Source organism: Ammospiza nelsoni, chromosome 19 (genome assembly GCF_027579445.1).
Source record: "Ammospiza nelsoni isolate bAmmNel1 chromosome 19, bAmmNel1.pri, whole genome shotgun sequence".
Classification (NCBI taxonomy): domain Eukaryota; kingdom Metazoa; phylum Chordata; class Aves; order Passeriformes; family Passerellidae; genus Ammospiza; species Ammospiza nelsoni.
The window spans coordinates 3,332,814-3,357,904 of record NC_080651.1 but is presented as its reverse complement, the minus strand read 5'-3'; the positions used below and the strand labels follow the sequence as shown (position 1 = coordinate 3,357,904).

The following is a 25,091-nucleotide window of genomic DNA, read 5'->3' as shown; positions in this document are numbered from 1 at the left end:
GGTTGCAGGAGCAGGGGCGGCCCGGGGCTGTGTGCCGGTGGGTGCAGAGGTTACACTGCGTGCACACGGGATGCAGCGCGGTACCGGCAGCAAAGGGCTCTGAAGGTGTTCCTGAGCTTCGCCTCACGGAACGCCAAGTTCCTCGTGGATTCACTCGTGAAATCCCATCTGGGACCCGGCTGAGCCGCCTCTGCCTATGAGCGGGGGGCCCGCAGGTCCTGGGGCAGGACAATGAGCCCGGGGCTGTGCGAGGTCAGGGGGTGCTTTAGGTCCGGGGTGAGGGGCGCGGGGGTGGCCCCGGCGTCGCCCCAGGGCAGGGCGACATCGAGCAGCCGGTGTAAGGTGCTGATGTGAAGCGACCCGAAAGACGGCTTGGGTTGCCAAGGGAAAGCTTTGCCTGGCGGGAGTCGGGGGAAGCCCTCTGCCAGGGGATGCCCGGGTGGGAGCGCTGTCCCGGGGGATGCCCGGGTGGGAGCCCTCTGCCAGGGGATGCCCGGGTGGGAGCCCTCTGCCAGGGGATGCCCGGGTGGGAGCGCTGTCCCGGGGGATGCCCGGGTGGGAGCCCTCTGCCAGGGGATGCCCGGGTGGGAGCGCTGTCCCGGGGGATGCCCGGGTGAGAGCCCTGTCCCAGGGGAGCCCGGGTGAGAGCGCTGTCCCAGGGGGAGCCCGGGTGGGAGCCCCGTCCCAGGGGATGCCCGGGTGAGAGCCCTGTCCCAGGGGAGCCCGGGTGGGAGCCCTCTGCTAGGGATGCCCGGGTGGGAGCCCCGTCCCAGGGGAGCCCGGGCGGGAGCGCTGTCCCGGGGGATGCCCGGGTGGGAGCGCTGTCCCAGGGGATGCCCGGGCAGGACCCGACCCCGCGGGGCGGGCGGTGCCGGTGCCGGGATCGGGTCGGAGGGGCCGCGGCTGCACCTGGAGGCGGCCCCGCCCGAGCGCAGGAAGGGAGCGCCCGGCGGGGCGGGAGGGAGCGGCCGGATCCGGCGGCGGGGCCGCGGCTGCCGCCCCGCAGAGCCCGCGGGACGCTGCCGGCAGCGGCCATGGCTTTCGGGAAGGCGCCGAGGGACCCGTTCGGCACCGCCGTGGGCAGCCTGGTCGGTGAGTAGCGACGAGCGGAGCCCCCGCGCCCTCCCCGCTGTCCCCGCCGGGCGCTGACCCTCGGCTCCCCTTGGCCTTTCAGAGCGGGCCACGCTCGGGTCGCTGCAGACGGAGGAGTGGGGACAGTTCATGCACATCTGCGACGTGATCAACGCCACGGAGGAGGGGTGAGCGAGCGGGCCGGGGGCTGCGGGGCGCCGAGGTGGCACCGGCGTCGCTCGAGGGCAGGGCGACATCGAGCAGCCGGCGTAGGACGCTGGTGTGAAGTGACCCGAAACGAAACAGCGCAGGGAGCCCGTAGCTTTGGCTCCCAAGGAAAAGCTCTGCCTGTCGCGGGGCCATCGGGGCTTTTACGGATTAGGCTCGGAGGTTCTTCCCCATAGACGCACGGTAGAGAAAGGTGGTGGCGAAGGTTTCTTACCTGCTCGTCACGCTCTGCAAACCCACCTGGGAAAAGGCTTTGAGCACTTGGGTGCCTACAACAATATTTAAAACTCTTGGCTTTCGCCTTGGAGCTCGCCGCCGTGCAGTGTCTCTGGCGGGCTGTGAAGCGCGGGTTGGATCCTGTGCAGGGAGATCCATCCCATCCAGGACTGAGCTGGTCTCTTGCACCGACAGCCACAGCCAGGTTTGCTCAGCCGCTTGCTGCTCTCAACTTCCTTGTTTCCACCTGTAAAAGGGGAAAAAAGGAAACTTGTTCTCATGTAAGGTCTGCTTCAGCATTGCATCTTGAGAACTCATTCTAGTAGGGGCATATTTTAACACTAGATAAAGAGTTTTCTCCAGAACAATGAGGTATGGCTTACTTTCTGCACAGGTGTCTTTTTTACTGTATCAGCTTTTCTCTCCTCTCCTTGTTTTGGATTCCGTGTGCTCACCCGTGGTTCTTAGTACTTGGAATGTCTGTAATAATGACTTCCTTCTGGTTATTGCCATAAGCAACAGCACGCTGTGACCCTCAGTGTTAGTTTCTATGTAAAGTTTCCATGCAACAGAGCCTTTTTTTAAATAAACTGTTTCCTTTTGTGCACAGCTTAAGTTTGCAGAGGAGCTCCTTGTAACTTCCTCCTAGGCAGCTACTACTAGTCACAGTCTGTAACAGAATAGTAGGAGCAGCAGAACTGCTGCATCTAATTAGGCAAATTGTTATTTTAATGCAATATCCAGCTCCTGACCAGAGCATTTCCAGATGCTTCAGTGGGGGAAGCAAATGGGAGTGGGATTGTAGAACAGCTCTCTGAAAGGGAAACTTCTCCACTCCGGTGCCATCTGTCACTTGATGCTCTACTGATGTGCCTGGGTATGACATACGATTAAGAAAAAGAGAAATGTCTCCTATTTTTTTTCTTTTTTTTCTCATGAAGTATAGCACTTCACACAAAGAGATGCAGTAATGGTAAACACCCACCTAATTTCATTGACTTTGAAATGTTTTCAACAAAGATTTCTTTGGTTTTTTTTAAGTGAAACATTGTATTTGGGCCTATTGCTCCACCTTAGATTCTAGAGAGATCCTAAAGAGATGTTAGGACATCTCGTTTATGTTGATCATGAGTGTTGGGCTGGCCCTAATAATTGTACACTATAGGTAGTCCATATTAATGAGGCAAAACTGCTTCCCACGTGTGATAACCTCGATACCATCGTCCACCCTTTTCCTCCTACACAGATAGTTAAAAGATATGGGGTATATATATAGAAATAAAAATGTCTGGGTTAGAAATGCCCCTGTCTCTTGGCTGGGGTGGGTTGTCCATGCATCCCTGGTAGTTACTCAGATGAGTTAAGTGCATCCTGCAATTATAAGATTGGAAGTTATCCATGACACCCCTACTCCTGACAGCACTCCCAGGAGAATATTTTCTAATTGCATCATACATGAAAACTGCCAGTCAACTCTTGATGTATCTGGCAGTTGATATTTCATTTCATGGCAATAAAAGCTAGATATGTAATTCTATTCTACAACAGTGGAAAAATATCATTTTGGAGCAGACTTTGCAGAGCAAAACTTCATCTCTGCATAAGTCTCTGGAGTAATGCACAGTCTGCAGTAACAAACCTGATTCACTGCTTTGTTGTTCTGCTTCAGTGCTGAAGAGATTTTGCTGAAATCAATGGGGCAATTGCTCTGGTTTTATGTGGGTGTAAGCACAGGGGTGGATTTGGTCCTGTGTCTCAGGTTGGTAGTTTTGGTTCTTGGATGAAGTTATGAACTAGAAAACTTCACTGGTAACTTCTCCTCTTTCATTTCTTGTCACAGGCCTAAAGATGCAGTTAAAGCACTGAAGAAGAAGCTTTCAAAAAACTGTAACCACAAGGAGATCAGGCTTACCTTGTCTGTAAGTACAGCTATATTTATATTAATTAGACACTAAGAAGGCAAACAGTCTAAACGATAAGGTGGCATGCAAATTATCTCTGACACAACTCTCCAGGATGTTTTCAGTCTTTGTTGTTTGTGTGTGCAGCACTGCCACAGTGCAGATCAGATGGTTTGTTGGCATTCCATGGGCTCCTGGGTGATGCAAATTCTGGTGGCGAGGTGGGTAGGGAGCTAACTTGTTCTATGTAAAAGTAGGATAGTTCTTATTTGCTCCAGTGACTGTCCTGTGAGAGCCCCACCTGTTTGTGAAAGACATAGAGGTTAGGATATTACATAAAAGCTGCATTTGACCATTCTATTACTCACCTTGTGGTGCTGATCTTAGTCAGTCTAAGCACAGTGTGCAGCACTGGGGGAATGTGTGATATGTGCTTGGTAAAAGGAAATGTTATCACATATAAATGATAAACTTGAAGGAAAAGGTAACCATGGTGAGTTAAGTAAGGGAGCAAGAGGCAGAGGGAGCTGTGTGAAATTCAGACCTTGTGGCTAAAGGTTGGAGTGTCTGGGAATATCCTCACTTGACGTGTGGCCTCTTGAATCTGACAGTGTTCCTGAACTGCCCCCGGGTTTCGGGAGCTGTTGTGATTTCAGCCAATTTAAGATTTACTGGAGTATGTTAATGCAGGAAGTTCTAATACTGTCCTGAGTTTCTAACTTGGATCACTCTTGACTACCAGTAGTGCTACTGTGACCAGAGTCATATCTTTTGTATTTTAGGTTCTTGAGGATTTTAGCTTTTTGTTAATTGGCTAAAAGCATTTTCTTCACCATTTCCTTTTTTGAGGTTTTAGAGGCCTGTCTGGATCACTTTGAGTACTATTACTCATAGGTTTGGTATTTGTTGTGCAAAATCATAGTCTATATCAAGATGTGCTGAGAAGTGATTAGAGAAGATGGGTGGTGGATAGGGCCAAATTGTAGGTCGCTTAGCAATTGCCCAAGTGTCTCCTGACAAGTTAGAGATGCAGATAATTGTTAAACGTGTCAGTATAGACCTCTAGCTCACTCTGTTTCCGCACTTCTTCCCTGGCTTCCTCCACCACTGTCTCATGGGTCATATTTTTGTGTGTTCTGTGTGTTTGCATAATGGGAGCACTGGCTTTGCACTGTCCCTGCCATCCCTGTGTCAGGTCTGTCTCCTGCAGCGAGGTCCTGTTGTGGCTATCTGACACAGTCTCTGCTGATAACCCAGGCTTTAGGTTTGGGAGCTGTTCTTGAGTATTTACAGTGCAGATATGCCCAAGGTGACACCACAGCTTAGCTTTTGAGTATATAAAAGCGGGAGAAGGATCTTGAGCCAGGTCTATACAAGGAAGAACTTTATCACACTGAGCTGGGAGCTCATTGTATTGCAGACAGAGCCGGGGGCAAGTTCAGCTGGGAGTGCAATTCCTGTTCTGTTCCAGCCCCTTTCTCTGTCCTCACCCTCTCCCCATGCACATCTGTAACTTGCCTGCCAGGCAGTCACATTTTCTTGGCCCAGCTGCTGTTTTCTGTTTGCAGAGTTCTTATCCCTGTGTCCTTTAATCTTTTTTCCTTATTTTTTTAAATTTAAATAAGTTCCAGCCTTTCTTCTAACTCTCTCTTTCTAGTTTTAGTTCTTGCATAAGATCTTTTATACTTTCTCTCTCCCTGTGCCTCTGGCTTTTTTCCTTTTTCTTTTTTTTTTTACCAGTACTGCCGTTTTTTTACCAGTACTGACATAATTTTAGCATGTGTAAAATCTTTTCCTTTGATGACCTCATTGCTAGCCATGTGTGGCTTTTACATTTCCCACATCACTCTTCCTATGTGCTGTATCTTCTGGTTTTATCTCCTTAATTGCCTTAATGAAATTGTTCCTGTTTTCCATTTTGAAATGCTTAGATGACAACAGCAATTAACTGCAAATGGAAAAAAAGAAATAATTTTCAATCACTGAAACATAAGCTGTTCCCTCCCTGTGCAACTCTCATCTCTTAAAAATTGTTTTCCTCAGAGTTTTGCAAAAATAAGGGTTCTTTTTGGATGAACTGTTAGTGCCTGTATTTCTTACAATAAGTGTGGTCCTCTAGTTTTTGAGACTCTACATCAGATTGTCTCTCCTACCTACATTAGATAAAACTAAGAAGTATCTACAAATCACATTTCTTAGAAGTGCACTTTGATCCACTGCTAACTATTCAACCCTGGCATCCTTGAATTTAATATTTCTAATGAAGCTGCTTAAGGAGCTCATTCCCAGAGGATGCACACGGAGTGGAGTGTGGAAATCTCCATGGAAGCAGCTCGACTGCGCATGTCAGCCCTGATTTTGCCACTGGATGTGTTAAATCTCAGCAGCGTGTTCCTCCTCCTCGCTCTTGGATGATGCTTTATTTACCCGGAGGAAGAGGGCCGAGTGCCAGCTGGATGATGTGCTGGCTGTGGCTTGGCTTCAGGTGCTCTGAGCTGCTGAGGTTCCTGTGCAGTCACGAGGATGGAGGTGTTTATGTCAGGCCCTGGAGTTGCCTCATGCTCAGGCTTTGATAACACCGAGGGATCAGGGCTGGCACTGGAGGTTGTGCAATCAGAGTGAAGGGGATTAGAACTTTCAGGCAGGAATCCAACAGACTCTGTGTGTGTGTGTGTGTGTGTGTTACTTGACTTTTTATTGCTGGTAGACTTGAGGTACATAAATTCTGTTTATGTAATGAGTACTGAGACAGCTGTTCAGTCACCTGCACAGAGCTCCCTTGGTTTTGTAAAGCATTTGCTGCAGCGCCCCAGTTCTGATCCCTGTAAGGTCTCAGGAGCTGAACAGCACATGGGGAAATTGTTTATTGAATGTGTTCCTCTCACTCCTCCATTCAAAGCAGTGGGCAGAAATTTAAGATTAAATTACTGTTTCATCTTTGTATTATATTGTTGGAAAATATTTTAAAGGGAGTCATTCTTCCACAGAAATTGTGGATGCCCCATCCCTGGAAATGTTCAAGTCCAGGTTGGACTTCACCTGACCATTCACCTGATCTAGTGAATGGCAGGGGAATTGGAACTAGATGACCTTGAAGATCCCTTCCAACATAAGCCATTCTGTAATTACCTAGAATTAAAATTTGACAGGTATTTTTTCCTAAGAATATTTCCACTTATCCTTTTAATTTTGTGTAATTTTTTTGATGCAGAAAAAAATTAGCATGGCACATGTGGCCTTCAGATTTTAGTTTGTTAAGTTAACATTCTACAAAGCAGAGGATCTGAAAAACAAAAGCATGAGGAAGTCCTCCAGCTCCTCAATTAAATGAGTACTACTCTATTTTATTATACTTTATGGTATATGCTGACAAAGAAGAAAAGAAGAAGACATCAAGTGGGAGCAAAAGAAAACCAAATCTCAGTGTTTGAAATGTGAAATCTAAAAAATTCAAGACTTCTGAAAATTCAGTGTTTTTGAAATGCTGAACCTTGATCAAGTGTACCCAGCCCCTGCACTGTAATTGGTGAGTGGCAGCTGAAAGAGCTGCTCATACCGGTTTGGTTTGAGTGCTGCCCTTGGAAAGAGCACATTGCAGTTCCAAACCTCAGCTGGGCAGGCTTCAGGATGTGTTCAGGATGTGTTCAGTGGAGTGTAATCCTGGAGACGGATTAATGGCTTGTTCCCCTTGAGTCAGAAATGGGAGGAAGCAGGATGTTCATCTGGGTATTCTTGCAGCCACCTTGGGGCTGAGAAAGGTCCCTCACAAGCTGCACCCCTTGCTCAGCTTATGGACCAAACCTGGCTGCTTTAGATGTGCAGTGAGTCTTGGAGTCTGAGTGAGGTCTCTGTTGATAAGGAACATAGCTGACCTTCTGCTATACTCACCAGCTTCTCCCATTTTTTGTTTCTGCTTCACAGTTTAGCTTCACCTCTTTGTAGATGCCTTTTATCATTTTAGTTTTGTGGTTCAGTCCTGTAAACCAGAAGCCTTGGGTTACACAGTTTGCATCTTCTGCTGAGTGCAGATCTCTGGGATCAGTTATCCTGGACCACACCAGCTCTGTCGATTCCAGCACTTCCCACATCCTGTTTGCCATTGACAGGAAGTTTAATGGTTTGATTGAAGTTAATTTGCCAATTTTGTTATTAAAACGTGTTTCTGTTGAGTTTCCATTGAGCTGAGTGGTTGGCTTGGCCACCTTGGATCTGTTCCTTCCGGTGGAAGTGGTTGGGACTGTGAAATCCTATTTGCACCATAAATACCCATGTTGAAATTCTAATGAAAGGTGTTATTAGCATGAAAGTGGCTTGTTCATGAATAGTCCAGTTAAAAATAATTGAGTCAAATTCTTCTTTTTCTTACACCAGCTTAGTTTTTTCCCTGAGTGAGTGGGCTGGGCTGGCATAATTGAGTGGAGGATCCAGACCATTAGTTCAGTGCTTTCATTCAGTGGATAAATACTCAGTCCTCTAAGTAGGGAATTAATAATAGGGAGTAATATAACAAGTTTCCCATGCACTGGGTTGAAAATATTTTACACAAAGCATCTTTGAAGTACTGCACAGGCAAATGACTTGGCTTATTAGCATATGTTTCATGTACTCTCTATGAAAAGTAATGTTTTGAGCCAAGATTTTTTTGTAATTATCTTTAAGTTAGCTTTTTGCACAGCAGTCTGTCAGTGTCTCTTTGTTCTACCCTGTTTTCATTTTGGCAATATATTTTCTTCTGGTCTTCAACCTGTTGTCCTGTAAGTTCCTGATCACAGTGGAAGAAAAATCCCTGAGTCTTGAGGCTAAAGAATGAGTTAATAAAATTATTTCACTTAGTCAAACGTAGTCTGCTCTCAATAGGAAAGTATAGTTAACCTACTTTTATCAAGATCACCATATCATCCCTTTAAATACATGTATCCGTTTGAGAATACATTCTGTCTTGTGACATGATTCAGGGGAAATTTTGTCTCAACACCCATGACATTTTGCAGCCTTTTGTTAATGTCAGCCCTTTGCTTTCACCTTTCTATCTCCCCTCTTACGTTGGGAGTGAAAATGAAGCTTCAATTGAAGAGAAAGAAGCACAAGAGTGACAATCCCTGTGTGGGTCATCATCCATCTTTAGATTTGGGCCAGGCAAGATGAGTTCTCTTCCTGATTCTGCACCTGATCTGGTTGATCCCAGTTTCCTGCCAAGTCCCGGGTGACTGGGATGTAATGGCAGTTTTTGACTTCTCTTCTGCAAAATGGGAGTTGTAATCAGCCACCTCCAGATGTACAAGGGAGAAGTGTTATGTCATTACCACATCCTGCTGTGTTTGATAGGGCAGGCACAGTGCTTGCAGGGATCCTGCTCTGAGCATTTGAAGCATGTTTTTGGAAGCAGACTTCCCTCATGGCGTTGAATCTGAGGATTGAAACATTTCAGCTCATCTGTTTCAAATTAATGTGACCTTTGAAACACATGGAGAAATTGTGCTCCAAGTTGGTGAATTTGTTCTTTTCTATTTTATCATTAATCTCTCACTTACAGGGCAGATTAGAGGACAGGCATTTAGTAATCTGATTTTCTTCTCTTGCAGAGCTCTTCAGAATCAGTTAGACGAGGGTACCTATGTGCTAGTGAATTAATTCTATTGCTGAACCTGTGCAAGTGATCTTTAAAGATATTGGCAGATTTCCTGCTGTTAAGGTACCATGTGTTCAGTAAGTGCTGTGACATAGAAACAAGTGTGACCATGCTTCATATCCATTCCTACTCTTCCCTACAACTACTTGAAACAAATTAAACAAACAACAACAACAAAAGCTGTCAAGTTGTGGGTTTTACCCCCCTATTCTTTGTGTAATCAAAGGGGTTTTGTGTGTGCAGCTGCTTGAGATGTGTGTGGAGAACTGTGGCCCAAGATTCCAGTCTCTAGTTGTGAAGAAGGATTTCTGCAAAGACAAGCTGGTGAAACTGCTGAACCCGAGATACAACCTGCCCATTGATATGCAGGAGAAAATCCTGACCTTTATCATGGTGAGTCTGGAGTAAACTGTAGGTGTTCACAGAGTCTCTGCCGTGTGGCAAATGTTTAATTGTGCAACGTGTGTAAATCCTGCGAGCCTCTTTTGAATGCACACTTAACTCTGGAGCTGTTGTGGTTCCTGTTGCACTGAATGGACTTATCCAAAGTGCAAGAAGGGAATGACCTGTCTTTAGGACCATACATTTTAAAAGCATTTTCCTGACCCCCTGACTGGCCATTTCTGTGACTGTTACTGTCCCTGATATTTCAAACCCAGGTTTGGGCACGAGGTTTTCAAGGGATGGTGGATGTGAGTGAAGTAAAAGAAGTTTACCTGGAATTGCTGAAGAAAGGAGTGGAATTTCCATCCTCTGACACTAGCAGTGGTGGATCTAAGGTGAGGATACACAAGGACATTTCAGAAATGAGATGTGTTAATTTTATGGGACACAGAATGCATGTTTGATCTGGGTTTTTTTATTTAAATGCTTCAGGGCAGAATATGAGCAAATTGCTTAAGCACATGTGCAGGAATCAGTTTCAGTTATAACAGCTAAGATAACAATGAAGAAACCTGAACTATAGAGTAGTTTATTTCATTTTCAAGTACAGATTCATGGTTTTGTTCTCAGAAATGAAGCATCTCTGTCTTGAGACTTTAAAAGATCTGTGCATGCTGTTTGCTTCAAAATAAATGAGTGCTTAGTGCTCCAAACTTGTCAGCTTCTGAAAGCCTCAACAAAAATGAGTAAGGTTTTCACAAAAACACATACTGTTGAGAATATGAGCATCATCCATCTTTAAGATTAAATGGAGAGATGTAGAAATCTATAAGAAAATATTATTGTCTGTGTATCTCTCCAGCTTTGCACAGTAAGTGTTATTTAAGCCTCTGTCATAGGTAGTATTGTGTGGCATTTATGACATTAAATATAAGTATGGTTTGAACATTGTGCAGCAGCTGGAAATACAGTACATGGTTTAATGCCATTCTTTCTAGATTTCTTTTTTTTTTAAAGAAGAATTTTCACAAGAGCTTTGGGCAGTGTGAAAGCCATCCATCACTGTGTGGAATCTTGCAATTACAGAATTTGATGTCTATAATCAGTGCAGAGAGGAATAATTCTATCCTAAGTTTGATCTTCTGGTTGAATAGTGAAGTACACAAAAGCTTATGTATTTAAAGGTTGTTTGAACAAGCTGTGTGAAGAATGCTCTCAATAGATACTAATTTTTTCCCTCACCTGGTGCATTAGAGATGACTTTGTCTACCTCACTTACTTGCCAGTAAAAATCAATGGCAAACCTTCTGTTTGTCTTAGCAGACCTGAACACAGTTTTCACCTTAGTCTCCAGGAAGTGAAGGGTTTGTAGTGTATAGTGCAGGCTGGAGTTTACATTTGATGGTTTTTATTAGTCAGTTCAGATGCAGTGCTGGTGAAGCTCCCTCAGGCTGTTTCTGCTTTTCAGTCCAGGAGACTTTTGTGTTTTACCTTCTGCAGAGACCCAAACTTGGCCCTCCAGCCTTTCTACTGCTTCCAAGCAGTAGATCACATTCCAAACTGTCCTTCATTGCAAAATTGCAGTGGCACTCTGGGAAGGACTCTTTGCTCTTGGATGGCTTAATTATTCCTTGCTAGCCTGTTCTTAAGCCATTCCCACTTCAACCTGCGATGGAACTTATTTTGCAAACCCTTTCTAAAAATATTTGATTTCCAAGCCTCATTTCATTACAAAATATCCATTAGATTTATTTTTTTAAATAGGACTTGCTCAACAAATTCCCTGGGAGCACTGATGATGAGGAGTGTATAGTCTGAGACGTGTAGTCTGAGAGATGTTCCTCTCTCAGCAGGATGCCTGCTGCAGTTTTGTTCAACCCAAGCTCTGGGGTTTTTTTTCGTGTTTTCACAGGTTTCACCCCGGCCTTGTGCAAAGTCGTCCCCATCCTCTGCCATTCCTGCCAAACGTTCCTTCCTGCCTCTTCCCGCAGGCCCAACGTTGTTGTTGACTCCGGAGCAGGTGCAGCGCTGCAGGTTTAGGGGAGGGTGGGTCCACCTGGGATGTGCTGTCAGAGTGTGGCTCGAGCAGCCTGGGTGCCCCTGCAGGGACCCTCAGTGCTGGCTTTGTGGAGTCACTGCTCGACTGTGTGGATATCTGATGGCATCTTACAGTGCCCTTACGCAAATTGATAAACGCTGGTTCAGAGATAAGCGAGAAAGGCAACCTTATTTCACGTGAGGCTTGTGTGAAGAGGTTATTATAAAAAGCAGGAAGGAAAGGACAGTTCTCTTGCATGCCTGCTTGCCCTGTATGGAAGTAAAAGGAGGAACAGGGACATCAATGAGAGGGATTAACTGTAAGAAAAACAAGTAGTGCTGTCAGGCTTGGATCTTAGTTTGAGTGCACATTTAAAAGCTGAACTATTCATTTCTATGTCATGTTACCAGAGTAAAATAATGCTTAATAATAATAATAATAATGCTGCATATTATACCTAATGGGAAAGAAAGTGTGTATTAGAGGTAAAAATTATTCTTCTTGCTCTGTTCACCTACACAATATTCTCCTGTTGAATTCCAACAGATTGGGAAACTGTACAGTGAACTGGATATGGCAAAAATGAATGTGAGAGTCATGTCATCAATATTGAAAGAAAATGTTCCTGGCTCTGAAAATCCAGATGACATGAATCTTTTACAGGTACATGATAATTCATTGATGGGGCTATTTGTTTGGTTATAGTTGCTTTTTAAATTGTTATATCTTGTCTTTTAACATCTGAATTCAGATTGACAGATGGAACCCAACAACAGGTTTCTATCTCTCATTTTGCTCAGCTTTCTTTCATCTCCTTCACCTTCCCTTTGACATCTTGATAGTCAGGAAAGGACAATACAGCTTGCAATGCAAATTTCAGCTCTAGGGAATTCCAGTGGCAAAGGAATTTCATAATGGAGCGTTCTCTGTTGAGCGTGTTCTGTCAAACAGCCCCGAGAACATTCCAGATGGAGAATAGATGATGACACAGTGTCACTCTCATATCCATCCTGGAGTTTGCAGAGCTCTCTTTATTACCACCACTCCCTTAGGGGCAGACTGAGGGCCGGTGAAGAATATGAAGCATTGGCTTTGTGTGTGTGACCTCAAAGACTGGGAACTTGCTGTGCCACAGAGGAATTCATGTGCTCTGTAAGTGTAGCCTGAAGGAGGTGTATTGCAATAGTCCAGTGATGTGACAGTGGACCTGCTCATGCTCCTTCTGTGATATTATGTGCTTATGCTGTATTTTCCAGTTCAGAAATTAAAAGTACAGTGTTACTTCAGCATTGCAATAGTGACCTATGTTAATGGAAGCTTTTCAGTTTCACGTTGTCTCTGAGAACTTAAAAAGCTTTTACTACATCCTTCTGTTTCTAACCTCACCTCCAAACTGCTACAATGAGGAAGCATTTTTGACAGTTTTGCGGCATTAAGTGTTTTGAAGAACTGATCTAATTTTTGCAAGCCTTGTGTGCTTCTCCTCCCCGGTGTAGAAATTCTCCTGTGCAATGAACCCTTACTGGGTGCTGTTGAGAATACATTGATGTATTATTCTGGACCACCTCTGTCCAATCTCTGAAAAGGCTGGGAAACAGAAAAAGGTTGTCTTTTATTTCCTGTCTCCTGCCATGACACTTCATGTGTGGGTGCACAGATTGAGCTGCCCACAGTAAGCCAGCGGATTCTTACTGACGCTCCCAGTAATAAAAGTGTTGGCAAAAGGTTGACGACAGGGTGTGGAGTTTCCATATGTAGGAGAGTGAATGAAAACTCATTCCTTTCACTGTTGTTCTTTCTGTTCTTTTTCCCCTGTGCAAGGAGTGGTGTAAAACATCAGGCACGGCCAGCCTGTTCCTTGAACAATGCTTAATGTTCTCTTTTTGTTTGTGGCACTACCCGTAATGCTTGGATTGGACTTCTGTTCTCAGAGAACAAAATCCTTTAATAAAACAGCTGCTTGTTTAGACTTTGACTGAGTTGGAGACATTGATTTTAGTACTTCAGATTATCTGGAGTCCCTCAATAAAAACTGTAACAAGGTGAACTTGATCAGTGTTTACAGTTCTTTATAGTCATTAGTGGTCAGGCTCCTCTCTTTCCCCACCCTCTTTTGGACAAGGCTTAAGATATCATATTTCACTGGAAATAATGTGCTGGCCAATAAATAACTGTAGTTAAAGAATAGTTCAGGATCAGCCAAGAAGAGTAACAAACTTTTGTGCTGGATGGTGAATAGACATAATGAACAAATAGTGGATGGATGTGCAGGAATTTGGGTCCAGATCAGCAGCTGGTAAGAATCAGCAAAATGTATTGGAATTACTGGTGACTGTTATTCCAGCTGTTACTCCATCATTGTAAAATCCAGTTTTCAGACAAATCCATGCCTGAAATTAGTATCTCAATTTCCTTGTCTGCTGAGTATTGATACTTGCCAGTCTGTAATGGAGTCTTTAGAAATGCACATATTTTAAACATGAATCACATAGTAAAGTGTGCAGTTGGGGAGATTTTAAATGTAATTACAGACATTAGGGTGAACACAGTTTTGTGTGTTTTATCCTGGGCTGTGAAGCTACAGCACTGAAAAGTAGAGCACTCTGCAATCCTGACACAGATTTAGAAAAGGGGTGCAAATTTCTTTTTAAATAAATAATTGATTTACATGAAGTATTGTATTTTTCTGAGGAAAAATCAGATCACTTGGAATATCAAAGCAATTTCTGAATAGTAGTGTGCAAAGAGAGTCATTTCCCCCCTCGTTTTTTTCTTGTTTCTTTAAGCAGAGCCAGCCTGCATTTGCCAATGTTGTATGAAGGAGCAAAAATGTTGGCTGAGTTAAAGTTCCTGTTGCTAAAGAATTTGTTTCTTTGAACATGCAGAGTTTGCAGAGGGAAGTAATATAAACAGACTGTCTTCCACTTCACCAGGCAATAATGCAAAATTCTGCTTAATAAACTCCCATAATTCTCCTATCTGCTGATTCTCTTAAGGTTTGTGTTACTTTCTCAAAAATCTATAGATTAAGTTTATCCAAGCTTCCCACTTAAACGAATAGTTGGAGCTTGAGATTTTCACAGAGCACTTCTGACCTTTAGACTAATATTGTCTTTTCTTCAAGCAGACATTGAACAGGATTATGTCCAAGTATCCTGCTGAGTTTAATCAGCTTCAGCCAGGAGGGGGTCTCTGTTATTTTGCAATTTGTAATTTACTCTTTAGAGACACATATATCTTTAGAAATGAAGGTGGGTCGAGAGGTAGAGATTGTGTTGGAGTGATGTGGTGCGGGGAGCTGTGACCCTGCATTGCAGAGATCAAGGACTTGGACATTGTTCCATTTGCAGTGGTTGGTACCTGTGTGGTTTGTGTAAATTAAGGAATGTTCGCTGTGATTCTATAGTGCTTGAGTGTCTTATCATTCATCTCCAGAACCGACACACCGAGAGACCACAGTTACAATTTTTAATTTTTTTCCTTCCCTTGCCTTGGGCAGAAATTGTACAAGACCTGTCGGATGATGCAGGAGAGGATCATGGAATTGTTGGTGACAGTGGAGAATGAAGATGTAATTGTTGAGCTAATACAAGTAAATGAAGATCTGAATAATGTCCTCCTGGGACATGAAAGGTAAGTGCAGGGCCTCTCTCCTGACATTTGGAATCCTACCTGAATAAATACACTTATTGGAGAGATGCTTCCTATGCCTATTGTTGATCCTCCCCATGGAGACAGATTTTATCCTAAAATTCAGAAAAGAAATATGATTGCAAAAAGAGAAAATTATGTATTTCCTGCCTCCTAAACACCTCAGAAATGGTTCTGGAAAGTAATTAGGAAACATTAGAGTGGTGTAAAGCGAGTTAACAGCATAGGCAGGAAATCAGATGGAGGCACACAAAAATAATTTGGAATTTGACATCCCTTTTTGGCACAGTCCAGTGAATTTGTCAACAGCTGCTCCAAATCCTTTGGTGCTGGTGCTTATCTCTGTTAAGTGTCTGTGCTTCCAGAAAAGAACACTTGTCCTCCTTCCTAAACAATTTTGACAGCTTTACTGCAGGAATTGGCCATAGAGCAGCCTTCTGCCTCATTGCATGCTTAGGAGAGTTGCTTGCTGTTCTTAGATGGATTGAAACATGGTGTTCTGCTTGTCTTAGAGGAGAAGATGTTTCTCTCTTTCACACATGAAAGCACAGCAGTACTCCTGCTGACATCCTGGGTATTTGTCTGTTATGGCACTGGTAGCATGACTGCATGCCAGCAAAACTGAAATTAGTTTTCAACTTAAAATTCCAGTGTTGCCCCCCAAAATATAATATTAGTATACTTATGGAGAGTGTTCTGATTTAATAGGAGATACCCTTCCATATTAAGAAGCTGATCTCTTCCATGGCTAAAGAGTATTCTAGGAATCATTATGCATCAAGTGCGATTGTTTTGTATTAAATTTAGCAAATTTGTATAATTTAGTCATCTTTTCTTTTTAATCCTGTTCTGAGTGCTGCACTGAAAATATCAGTAATTCTTCTAATTGTCAGGCATAAACTTTGGGCCTAATCATGACAATGTCTTCATTTACTCTTTAATCTTGTTTACTGTAGTGTTGGTGGATTTTACAGCAGCTATCTTGTAAGAACTGTGTGATCACTTCCTTTAGGAGGTTTTTCCTTTTAATAAGCAACAAAGGAATTTTATTCAGCTTTTGCGTAAATCCACTGAAATCAGATGTGGACTTACATTTTTGTTACAAGTGATAAATACTGTTAAGGCCAGGAGCCTCAAACTGTGAACAGGAGTTTATGGATATAATTCAATAGATTCCTCACTAAAGATATGGTGAGGGAAAGAATTATTAATTTGGACAGAAAACTACTGTATTCTAGTAATGTAATGCTATGGATTGTATGGTACAGGTCTTCCTGAGTGCAGATCCACTGCACCTCAGAGTGGATAAGTATAAAAACGTATCTGGTTAATTTTGTGTTGCATAAGATTTGTTCTTTGTATTTCCCTCTGAACAATGAGGTGTGTAAAGTGCCAGCTGCTTTTAATGAGCTGCATCTGGTTTCACACTGTGCATGTTGTTGGAGGATGAGTTGTGCTGCATTTTCTGTTTCTGATAATTAATGTAGAATCCAAATTAAATCCAGAGCAATCTCAGCTGTGCAGCCAACAGCTCATGTGTGTAACAGTGCCTCCCTCTAGTGTCTGCAGCTTCTTGGTTCTTTCTTGATTTCACATAAATACTTTCTGCTCTGCAGTTGGAAAGGTTTTTTTACTGCTGTTTCTTTATTTATCTATACTCTTTTTCTGGGCCTCCCTAGTACAGTGACCCTGAATAGCAAATGCAGTTGGATAAACTGTCCGTACATCTGTCCAGGCAACTCAGGGCTCCTGGTGCTGAAACACAGTGACCTTCCAGATGTTCAGTGTCACCTGTGTGGGTCTGCTCTGGACCCACAACAGCACTGTTATCACTCCTAGAAAATACATATTTATGCAGATGGAAATTTTTTTTGTTTCCATTTTTTTAAAAAATTCCTGCAAAGGGCTGTGTGCCACAACAGGCGTGTGGGTTGTCCTGGGAGGGCATGAGGGAATGCCCAGAACTCTGAGGACAGAAGGCTTCCTGGGACTCAGCTGGAAGTGTTCTGGTCAGAGGGAATTGGATTTGGCACAGTGGATGTTCAGTTACCTGCCTCGTGTGAGCAGAGACAAACTGTCAGGACTCAGTGCATCCCTTTGGGAGTCCAGAGTTGCTGGGACCCCTGCCAGGGGGCTCAGAGACCCTGGCACACAGCCCAGAACACCTGTGGGTTTGATTATGACCCGTGGAGCAAATTATCATCTTTGTATGAAGACCTGAAAGCCACAGAAGTTTAAGCAGCGTAATAATAAAATTATCACTAGGTGAAAAAGTAGATTTTGGGGTTTTTAGAATAGGGGTTTTGGGAACAAGATGGGGAGACTTGGCCGTGTCCAGCCTTTCTTCTTCTTCTCTACCTCCATCTTCTTCTGTAATGTTGGCACTTTTGGATTGGTTTAGAGTAGAAGCTCACTGTCTACCTATAGGTGATAGGTATTGGAAAGTAATTGTAAACATGTTATACATAGTTTGTAGTATACAGAGATAACACCGCCCCGAGGGCAGTCAGTGTGCCTGGAACTGTCCTGCTGGACAGACCTTGGCAGGGCAGGAGAAAGAATTTTATAGATAAGATACAATAAACAACTCTGAGACCCAGAATCGAAGAACTCCAACTCATTCTTTGAATGTGCGGGCTGAAACAGAGACTTTTCACCTGTTCTCATCCGAGAACAAACCACTGCCAGAGGAGCCTTGGGTTTGTTTAGGAACAAGCAGATGGCTGTCTCCAAATGTGGGGCCAGGAAAAAACCAGCTGGTGTTGGTCATAGGAGATAGCAGGACCACAGCCCTGGAATGGGAGTCAGATTGCCCATAAAGCCAGGTGCCCCAGAGACAGCGCCTGGAGTGCTTGTTTGGTGCCTCTGGAGCCTTTTGAGAATCAAAAGTTGGTTATAACTGGTTTCATATTCTTCTGAAGCACAGCACGGGAATGTAAGAATGAACATTTAACTCTCCACAGGTTCTCACGGAACAGAGTTCGCTTCCTGGAGAACCAGAGGATACAGCGGGAGCGGGAGGAGGTAATTAAGGATGAGCTCCTGAGCTGCAGGATTGTGAACATTCCTTTTGCTCTGCCTTGAGAAAAATACACTTCTGATACATGCAGAATTTTATTCTCTGGTTGAGAGGTACCAGGAGACGGCAGAGTGACGCTACTCTTACTGATTTTTCTAAAGTCTCAGTTGCAGAATTTCATGCAAATTCATGTAGCTAAAGTAGAAAATAATGTCAAATGCAAGAGGGAAGCTTGGGCATGAAAAATGAGAGAGAGATTTATTCAAATGCTGATTTATTGCCTCTCCAGCTAAGCACAATTATCTGCCATGCAAAAAATGAGAAACCATAGGTTCTTTTCATTTGTTTCCTGTTAATGATCCAGAGACTGAAATACTGCTGCACTTTGAGAATTCACTTCTTCTATTGATTTTTTTTCCTGAGTCAAAGCTTTTTCTGAATTGTGAATAATGGCTTGTAGCAAATCTTTAATGACTGTCCTTTATTGATTGATAATTATGGTTGTTAATTATATTGCCCAAAGTAGTTTTGCACATGTTTTGCCTTCTTCTAAGCCATAATTGTACAGTCATCTTGGACTCAACGTGAAAATGCGTTGTGAATGCTGAAATACTGCTGACAATTATTAAAAAAAGGTAGAAGATGGTCTTGTTTTCCTTGAAAAGCCACTATTACTACATTCTGATTATGTAGGTGGGTGGTTTTGCTTGATGGATCCACTGTTGGGTCCAAATGGTGCAGTCTGTGCATTTTTATATTATTAAGCAGACTCTGAGTTTAAAATGCATCATCTTTTATTCATTTATTTTTCATCTGGTGTTACCAAACCTGTGTGATTCAAGCATGTGGTTTTATTAAACCTTTGGCTGGCTATGTTTTAAATTCCAGCACATTCACGGGAGAAAGGAAGGGAGCTCTTTTCTGTGTCCTAGGAAACATTATTGTGGTTTTGATTTTTTTTCTATCCAAAAAGGGACTGGAAAAAATCAATCTCCTAAGTACATATCAAATCTCATTAACACAAGTAAGTAGCATGAAAAGAATTGTACAGGATTGATCAGAAAATCAATATCAAACCTGTATCTAAACGTTCAGAATGGCTTTATAGAATTGAATCCTTCCTATTTTCTACTTCAGAACTGGTTTTCTTTACTTTTTGAAATTGATCTTTTCTGAAATGCGTATTTTATTTCATTAGCTAAATTTCACACACACAGAGTCCTGATCTTCTCTTATACTTAACAATTTTTAATATTACGATTTTAAAAGTTAATGTTTTGCGAAAACAGCGATTTGCTTAAAACTATGCAAGTTTAAAAAAACAATGCAAATTCCTTAAAAAAAACAAAACAGCAGGAAAAACCCCTTGTAACTTATTCTTTTTCAAATGTTAAGCTGTACAGGAAACAGCCATCTGCTCCCTCAAGTGATCTACTTGGCCTCTCCATAGATTCTCCATCTTCTGGATCTGCAGTGCTGCAAAGGGACCCTGCAGTGTCTCCTTCAGCAAGTAAGTGGTGAAGGAAGTTCCCTTCCACTCTGGTTCCCTAAAACCCACAAGAGCTTAGTGGAGGAATCAAGAAGTTCCTTGTAAGAAAGAAAAAAAAAAAATTATACTCCTTAACTTTAAGGTTGTTCTTTAAATTTTCCTAAAAGGAGAATTGAAATGTGCCCATAGGAACAAAATTGTAAGATATTGTAAGGTTTCATGTAATTTTTTTACAGTAATCTTTCTCCCCTTTTACATAGATTTGAGTAGTAGAATATGCTCTGTTTTCTACTGCAGTGAGCCTGTAAAACACTCTGGTAGCTGCTTGTTCTGTAGACTTGGCAGGAGGAAACAGGAGTTTTTTCAGGAGTGTTAGAAGGACTTGGCTTCAAGTACCCTGAATTACTATTTGCAGAAGCCCCTCCTTTACCTGCTTTAGAGAAGTCCATATACTAAAGCTAAAGGTGTGAATGTCCCCCTGCGAATAAATCCCTAGATTTCAATTTTAATCCTTTACAAAATACCAGCAAGAGTTTTAAGTGGTATCTGTCATGTAGAGCTCTGCTGATGCTGTAAATATAGAGATAAATACCTTGGATCTAAGACTTTTCAGAGTCATTAAAACTTTGCCTTTCATGTGGTAAACAGCAATCCATTTCAGAGCTGTGTAGGCCTTCCAAAGAAAAACTTTACTCTTTTAGTGCTCAAAGTACAAGTAGCTACTTTTGCATAATAATGTTTAAATTACCATTAATTATCACTTTGAATTTCAGATGGCCTATCTGCACACCCTGAAGATAAAACCAGGTCTCATCCATCAATTTACCCACAGCTGGATTCAGCAACTCCTACAAAAGCTCATCAGTCCCCGTGAGTAGTCTCTTATCAAGGAATGGGAATGGATTACAGATCCTTAGGGGTATTAGTGCTCTATAATCCATCTAATGAATATAAGAATCTCTGAGGACACAGACTTACTACTTTTACATATTAGTTCAGTAAAACAAGTGCAAATTCCTTCTGTGCTTGACATTGTTTGAGAGGGTTCAAAATACACTTACGCCTGCATCACTGTTTTGTCATAGACAGACATAAATGTAGCTGACTTTTGGCAGGGCAAGGGAGAAACGTGAAACAGGTCAGGAAAAGGGTTCAAGACAGGGGAGGTGTCTTTATAATTCGTGTGCATGGGCCACTGGTCCATCTGCCCATGCTGCTCTCAGTTGTAACACACAGGAAAGACTGACCAGCCAAAAAAATGTTGGAACAATCAGAATAAACAGTTTTGATAGTTTCTTACTTATATTCAATGTATTGCTCTCTCCTAGATTTGCAGCTGAAGCACAAAACAATAGTTTAAGCAGCCCAGCTGGACACACATACAGCAATGTGAACATCTATAGCAATGTGAGTAATACTTATGTTCGGGATGATCATTCTTGTCTGGCAGCTGTCAAATGAGAACTTCTGGATTTACCCCAACTGCAAAGATGCAAAGATCTCTTTTGTGGCTGTTCTCCATACCTCAGGGAATATTCTACTTGGCAACCAGGTCAACTTTCCTCTTTTGCTGCCACAGATCCTAATGTGGAGGCCTGTTTCCTTGGGTCCAGCACAATCCCAGGGGAATTTGCAGAAAGCTCTTGCTCTATTATTTAATTTGTTGCTATGCAAAGCAAGCTGAGCTCTCCTCCTGTTGCCATGATGTTACTGTGGTGTACTTTCTATCACAAATAAGATATTAAAAACAAACATAAAAAAAAAAACCAAAACCTGCAAAGCCCCCACAAAAACACAGCCCACGAAAAAGTCACTTAAACCCCAAGTACAGTGCAGGACAAATGTCATGCTGCAGAGAAACACCCATGACAGAAGGAATGGAAAGAGCCTGAAGGGACTTTGAGATAATGTTATGAAGGCAGTATGAAATAGAAAAGATTAGAAGCAGCTCCCAAACAAACATGCATAGTCCTTATTTTAAACTGCAAATAAAAGCAGATGTTTGAATCTGTGTGGTGGAACAAGTCACACAGAAGTAAATTATACACATGTGCTGTAGAAGACTAAGTGTTGCTTTGAAGGTTGTGTGGAGAATGAAGATTAATTGGGTTGCTAACTGTTGGCCTTGGAATTTTACCTGCAGTAGTCAGAGAGTTTAAAGATAAGCCAGCAATTATGTAAGTTAGGTCAAACCAGTCCTCGTGGAACAATCTGTTTATGCATTGTTTTGCTTGATGTCCTCAGTTGACGACTCTTTTAAGCCCAGTGCCTCTGAACCCAATAAGTCTGCAGGCTGGACAGATTGTGCCATCAAATGGACCATCACCAGCAGGTAATAAATACTGCAAATCACCTCTTTCATGCTTCCTTTTCTTGTTAGAACTTAAAGCCTTTACATAACGGCTGTCAGTGACTAGGAACAGCAACAGGCATTGACAAAGTCATATTGCTCATGGAGTCCATTACACATCTGTCCATTTTAGCATGTAAAGCAGCTGAATCCATAGCAGATAATGTGCTACTTTTGGGAAGACACAAAAAACATGCAGTAATCCTGCTTTTCATTCTCATTTGAATCTGAGTGTGTGTCTCTCTTTATTCTACAGCTACATCAAAGAACAAGTCACAGTCACCTCATTACTACGAGATAATGGAATTCGATCCCTTGGCTCCCACTGAGTAAGTAACATTTAAAATAGAATTTTACAATTCTGTGTTACCAAAGGCAAAATGCCTTTTCTTCTGAGAGGAAAGCCAGACCACTCCACTTAGGCTGAGTTGACTGACCAGCTGCATCATTGATGTAAATGGCAGTGGCTGCATCTTGTATGATTTCTTCAAATATTTCTGGCATAACCAATTAAGGAATAAACTATAGTGTGTTCACTAACTGGCATCTGTAAAAAATGGAAGAGTAATGCTCTATCAAAATTACTAAAATCTTATCCAGTGATATAGAAAGGTGAAGGAAATATAGTCAGGGTCCTGCTGGAGGTGGCTGATTGAACTTCAGCACAGGTAGTTCTGGAACAAAGTAACAATATGAATTCCTGTTCATAGCAATTGTTTTTTTTTTAAGAGTGTTTTTCTACTGCATATGAAAAAAAAATCCTTAATTTAAATATAAACTACAGAAGGGAATGGATGCTGTGTCTCTCCAGAAAACCAAAATAGTGAGACAGCAAACTAATACAAAACCTAACAGATGGCAGAACTCCCCTTTCTAACAGTAAATTGCAAAAAAAAAAAAAAAAAAAATTGACCTATCTGTACAAAACTTATTTCTGAGATAGGGAAATCTCAACAAAACTTCCATTGTTTTTTTTTTTTAATTAGTGCAGTAATTGCACAGTGGTGCCCTTGACTTTTGTGTTCTGCAGTCCTGTTCCCAAACTTGTTTGAACAAAAGTGACAGTATCCAGAGGTTCCTCATTAAATGTACAATCAGATAATCAGGGCAGGGTTGGCTCTTTGTTTCCATGGAGACCTGGGCATCCTGCAAGGGAAGCTACACTGTAAACTTCGGGCAGGATTTCCCTGGTGCCATTTGTCAAAATGAAATGTGATGTAGGAGTCATCCTACTCCTCCTCTTCCAGAGCTATTTATGAAGAAATTGATGTTGTGCTGAAGACAGAAGTTAAAAAGAACACGGACTGAACGTGGAGGTGGAATCCTTTCCTGAACACTCTCTAGTGCTGGTCCTGTGCAGTGCTTCCTGTAACTACAAGTGAATAACAGAAGAGGTTTTGCATTTTGACACAGTAATTAGTGTTGGAGTACTAAGCTGTGTGCAAGTTGAAGAGTTACTTGGCTCCACACCTTGACAATTTGTCCTGAATGTTCAGCTGTCTGCTCTTCAAGGTCACTTGCGTGGTTATTTTAAAGTATTTTGGGTGCCTGTAAAATGTGACTTCCAAATTCACCTGTGTATAAAGTAAGACTTGACACCTGGCACGAGTGAAAAAAGACACATTATATTCACAGAAACTGCAGAATCCACTTTCTCTTTTGGCCTCACTGCTACGTTCATCTCCCTAGAAATCTATGAGGGTGTTTTGAGATATAAATTGTTTTCCCTAAAATTGGCCTCTTAATAGATGTCTGAAGATGTGCAATGTTACTTGCTTACATCCTTAATACAGATTTTCCTTTATTTTCTTCCTAAAAACCCACAGTATAGTTGGATTTTTGTCTTAGGAAGAAGCTAAGCTGGGACACAAAGTGCTGTGTCATCAATAATTAACAGAACAGGAAAAAAACCTTCTTGTTCCTGTGTTGTTGTTACTTTTCTTTACTCAGTAAATATTGGAGGGGGATCAGTTGTTTCTTTCAATATTCCTGCCCTGCAGAGATTCTTCTGGTGAAGGAAAAATTAATCATCTACAATGCAGATGAGCAATACTTACCCATTTACTTTAATTAAGTTGTTTAATCCTGTTAATAACTGTTTTATCTTTTAGTAAGTGCCTTATCTATTTTAATGCTGAATGTAAACTGTGCACTTTAACAGGTATAGTTCTCTGAATTTATAGCTGATACAAAATTTGAGAACTTAGTTCATATTCTTACAAGATAAGCTAATTTTTTTGTGAAATAACTGCATTTTAAACATTCCTTATGTTAACTTTTAAGGATAAGAAGTTCTCAGCTGCTTTTGCAATTTCTATAGCATAAAATTCCAAATAAAAGCAAATGCTTACTGAGAAGTAAACTCTTATTGCTTCCAAGTTTTTCTCTCTTTGTGTATTCCCTGAAATATAAATGTAGGTAGCATTGAAAGTATATTTTAGTGTGAAACTGTGCAGTTTGCTGCAGGACCATTAGAACAACATCTTTCTATCCAAAACACAACCTTGAAGGAGTCTGGGAGTTTTTTAAGTTGAGGTGAAAAGGTGAGTTGCTTTACTCTCATTTTTCTTGTAATTTGTAGTGGTCTGGACAGCAGCCTGAGAAAACAGCTGAAAATAGGATTGGAGGTGGATTGATTTTATTTTTCCCCTATAGCTGGGTTGTACTGGCAGAACCCCCACAGTGAAGGGTAACAAATCAAACTGGGCTGTTGCAGTGTAATCCACAATGGGCGGCTGCTGACGGAACCTCTCCGTGTTTGCAGAAGCACAATGGTTATGGGATTAGCAGGGTGACCCCAACATCTGGGGAGAAGGATGCATCTGACTCCATGATAGCAAAAGGCTAATTAATTACTTTATTATACTATATTATTCTATACTGTATTACACTACATCTAAACTGAAACTGAACAAGAACTGCACAAAATCTCGTGACTGTCTCCTGACCGAGCGTGAGGACACAGCTTGCAGAGATTGGTCAAGAAAACAAAACATACCAGAATCCAATTACCAAATTCCTCCAGGTAAATAATCTTCCAGCAAGATTATTTCACAAAACAACAGGAGCAACAAATGAGACAAGAATTGTTTTGATCATTCTCTTCTCTGCTTCT

The 25,091-nt window shown here is 42.2% G+C and overlaps 1 protein-coding gene across 2 annotated transcripts; it reads left to right on the top strand.

The window, feature by feature from the left end:
* Positions 1 to 985: 985 nt before the first annotated feature.
* On the top strand, positions 986 to 24,338 carry TOM1L1 (target of myb1 like 1 membrane trafficking protein). Of its 2 annotated transcripts, XM_059485753.1 has the most exons (15): positions 986 to 1,092; positions 1,175 to 1,259; positions 3,356 to 3,434; positions 9,289 to 9,438; positions 9,705 to 9,824; positions 11,342 to 11,449; positions 12,014 to 12,130; positions 14,967 to 15,100; positions 18,082 to 18,142; positions 19,533 to 19,647; positions 20,400 to 20,496; positions 20,955 to 21,033; positions 21,871 to 21,958; positions 22,233 to 22,305; positions 23,224 to 24,338. In XM_059485753.1, exons 1-15 carry the CDS (start codon positions 1,035 to 1,037, stop codon positions 23,282 to 23,284), a joined length of 1,425 nt encoding a protein of 474 aa, XP_059341736.1. In that variant the 5' UTR covers positions 986 to 1,034; the 3' UTR covers positions 23,285 to 24,338. The 2 variants fall into 2 exon arrangements, with proteins under 2 accessions (XP_059341736.1, XP_059341737.1); XM_059485754.1 differs by lacking the exon at positions 986 to 1,092 and having other exon boundaries at positions 1,231 to 1,259; positions 9,272 to 9,438.
* Positions 24,339 to 25,091: the final 753 nt, after the last annotated feature.

Bases quoted from the DNA above. Each gene is read 5' to 3' on its own strand.
- TOM1L1 (XM_059485753.1), top strand. From the start codon at position 1,035: ATGGCTTTCGGGAAGGCGCCGAGGGACCCGTTCGGCACCGCCGTGGGC. The intron at 21,034-21,870 runs GTGAGTAATACT...TGATGTCCTCAG, and splicing joins ATGTGAACATCTATAGCAAT to TTGACGACTCTTTTAAGCCC. The intron at 22,306-23,223 runs GTAAGTAACATT...CTCCTCTTCCAG, and splicing joins GATCCCTTGGCTCCCACTGA to AGCTATTTATGAAGAAATTG.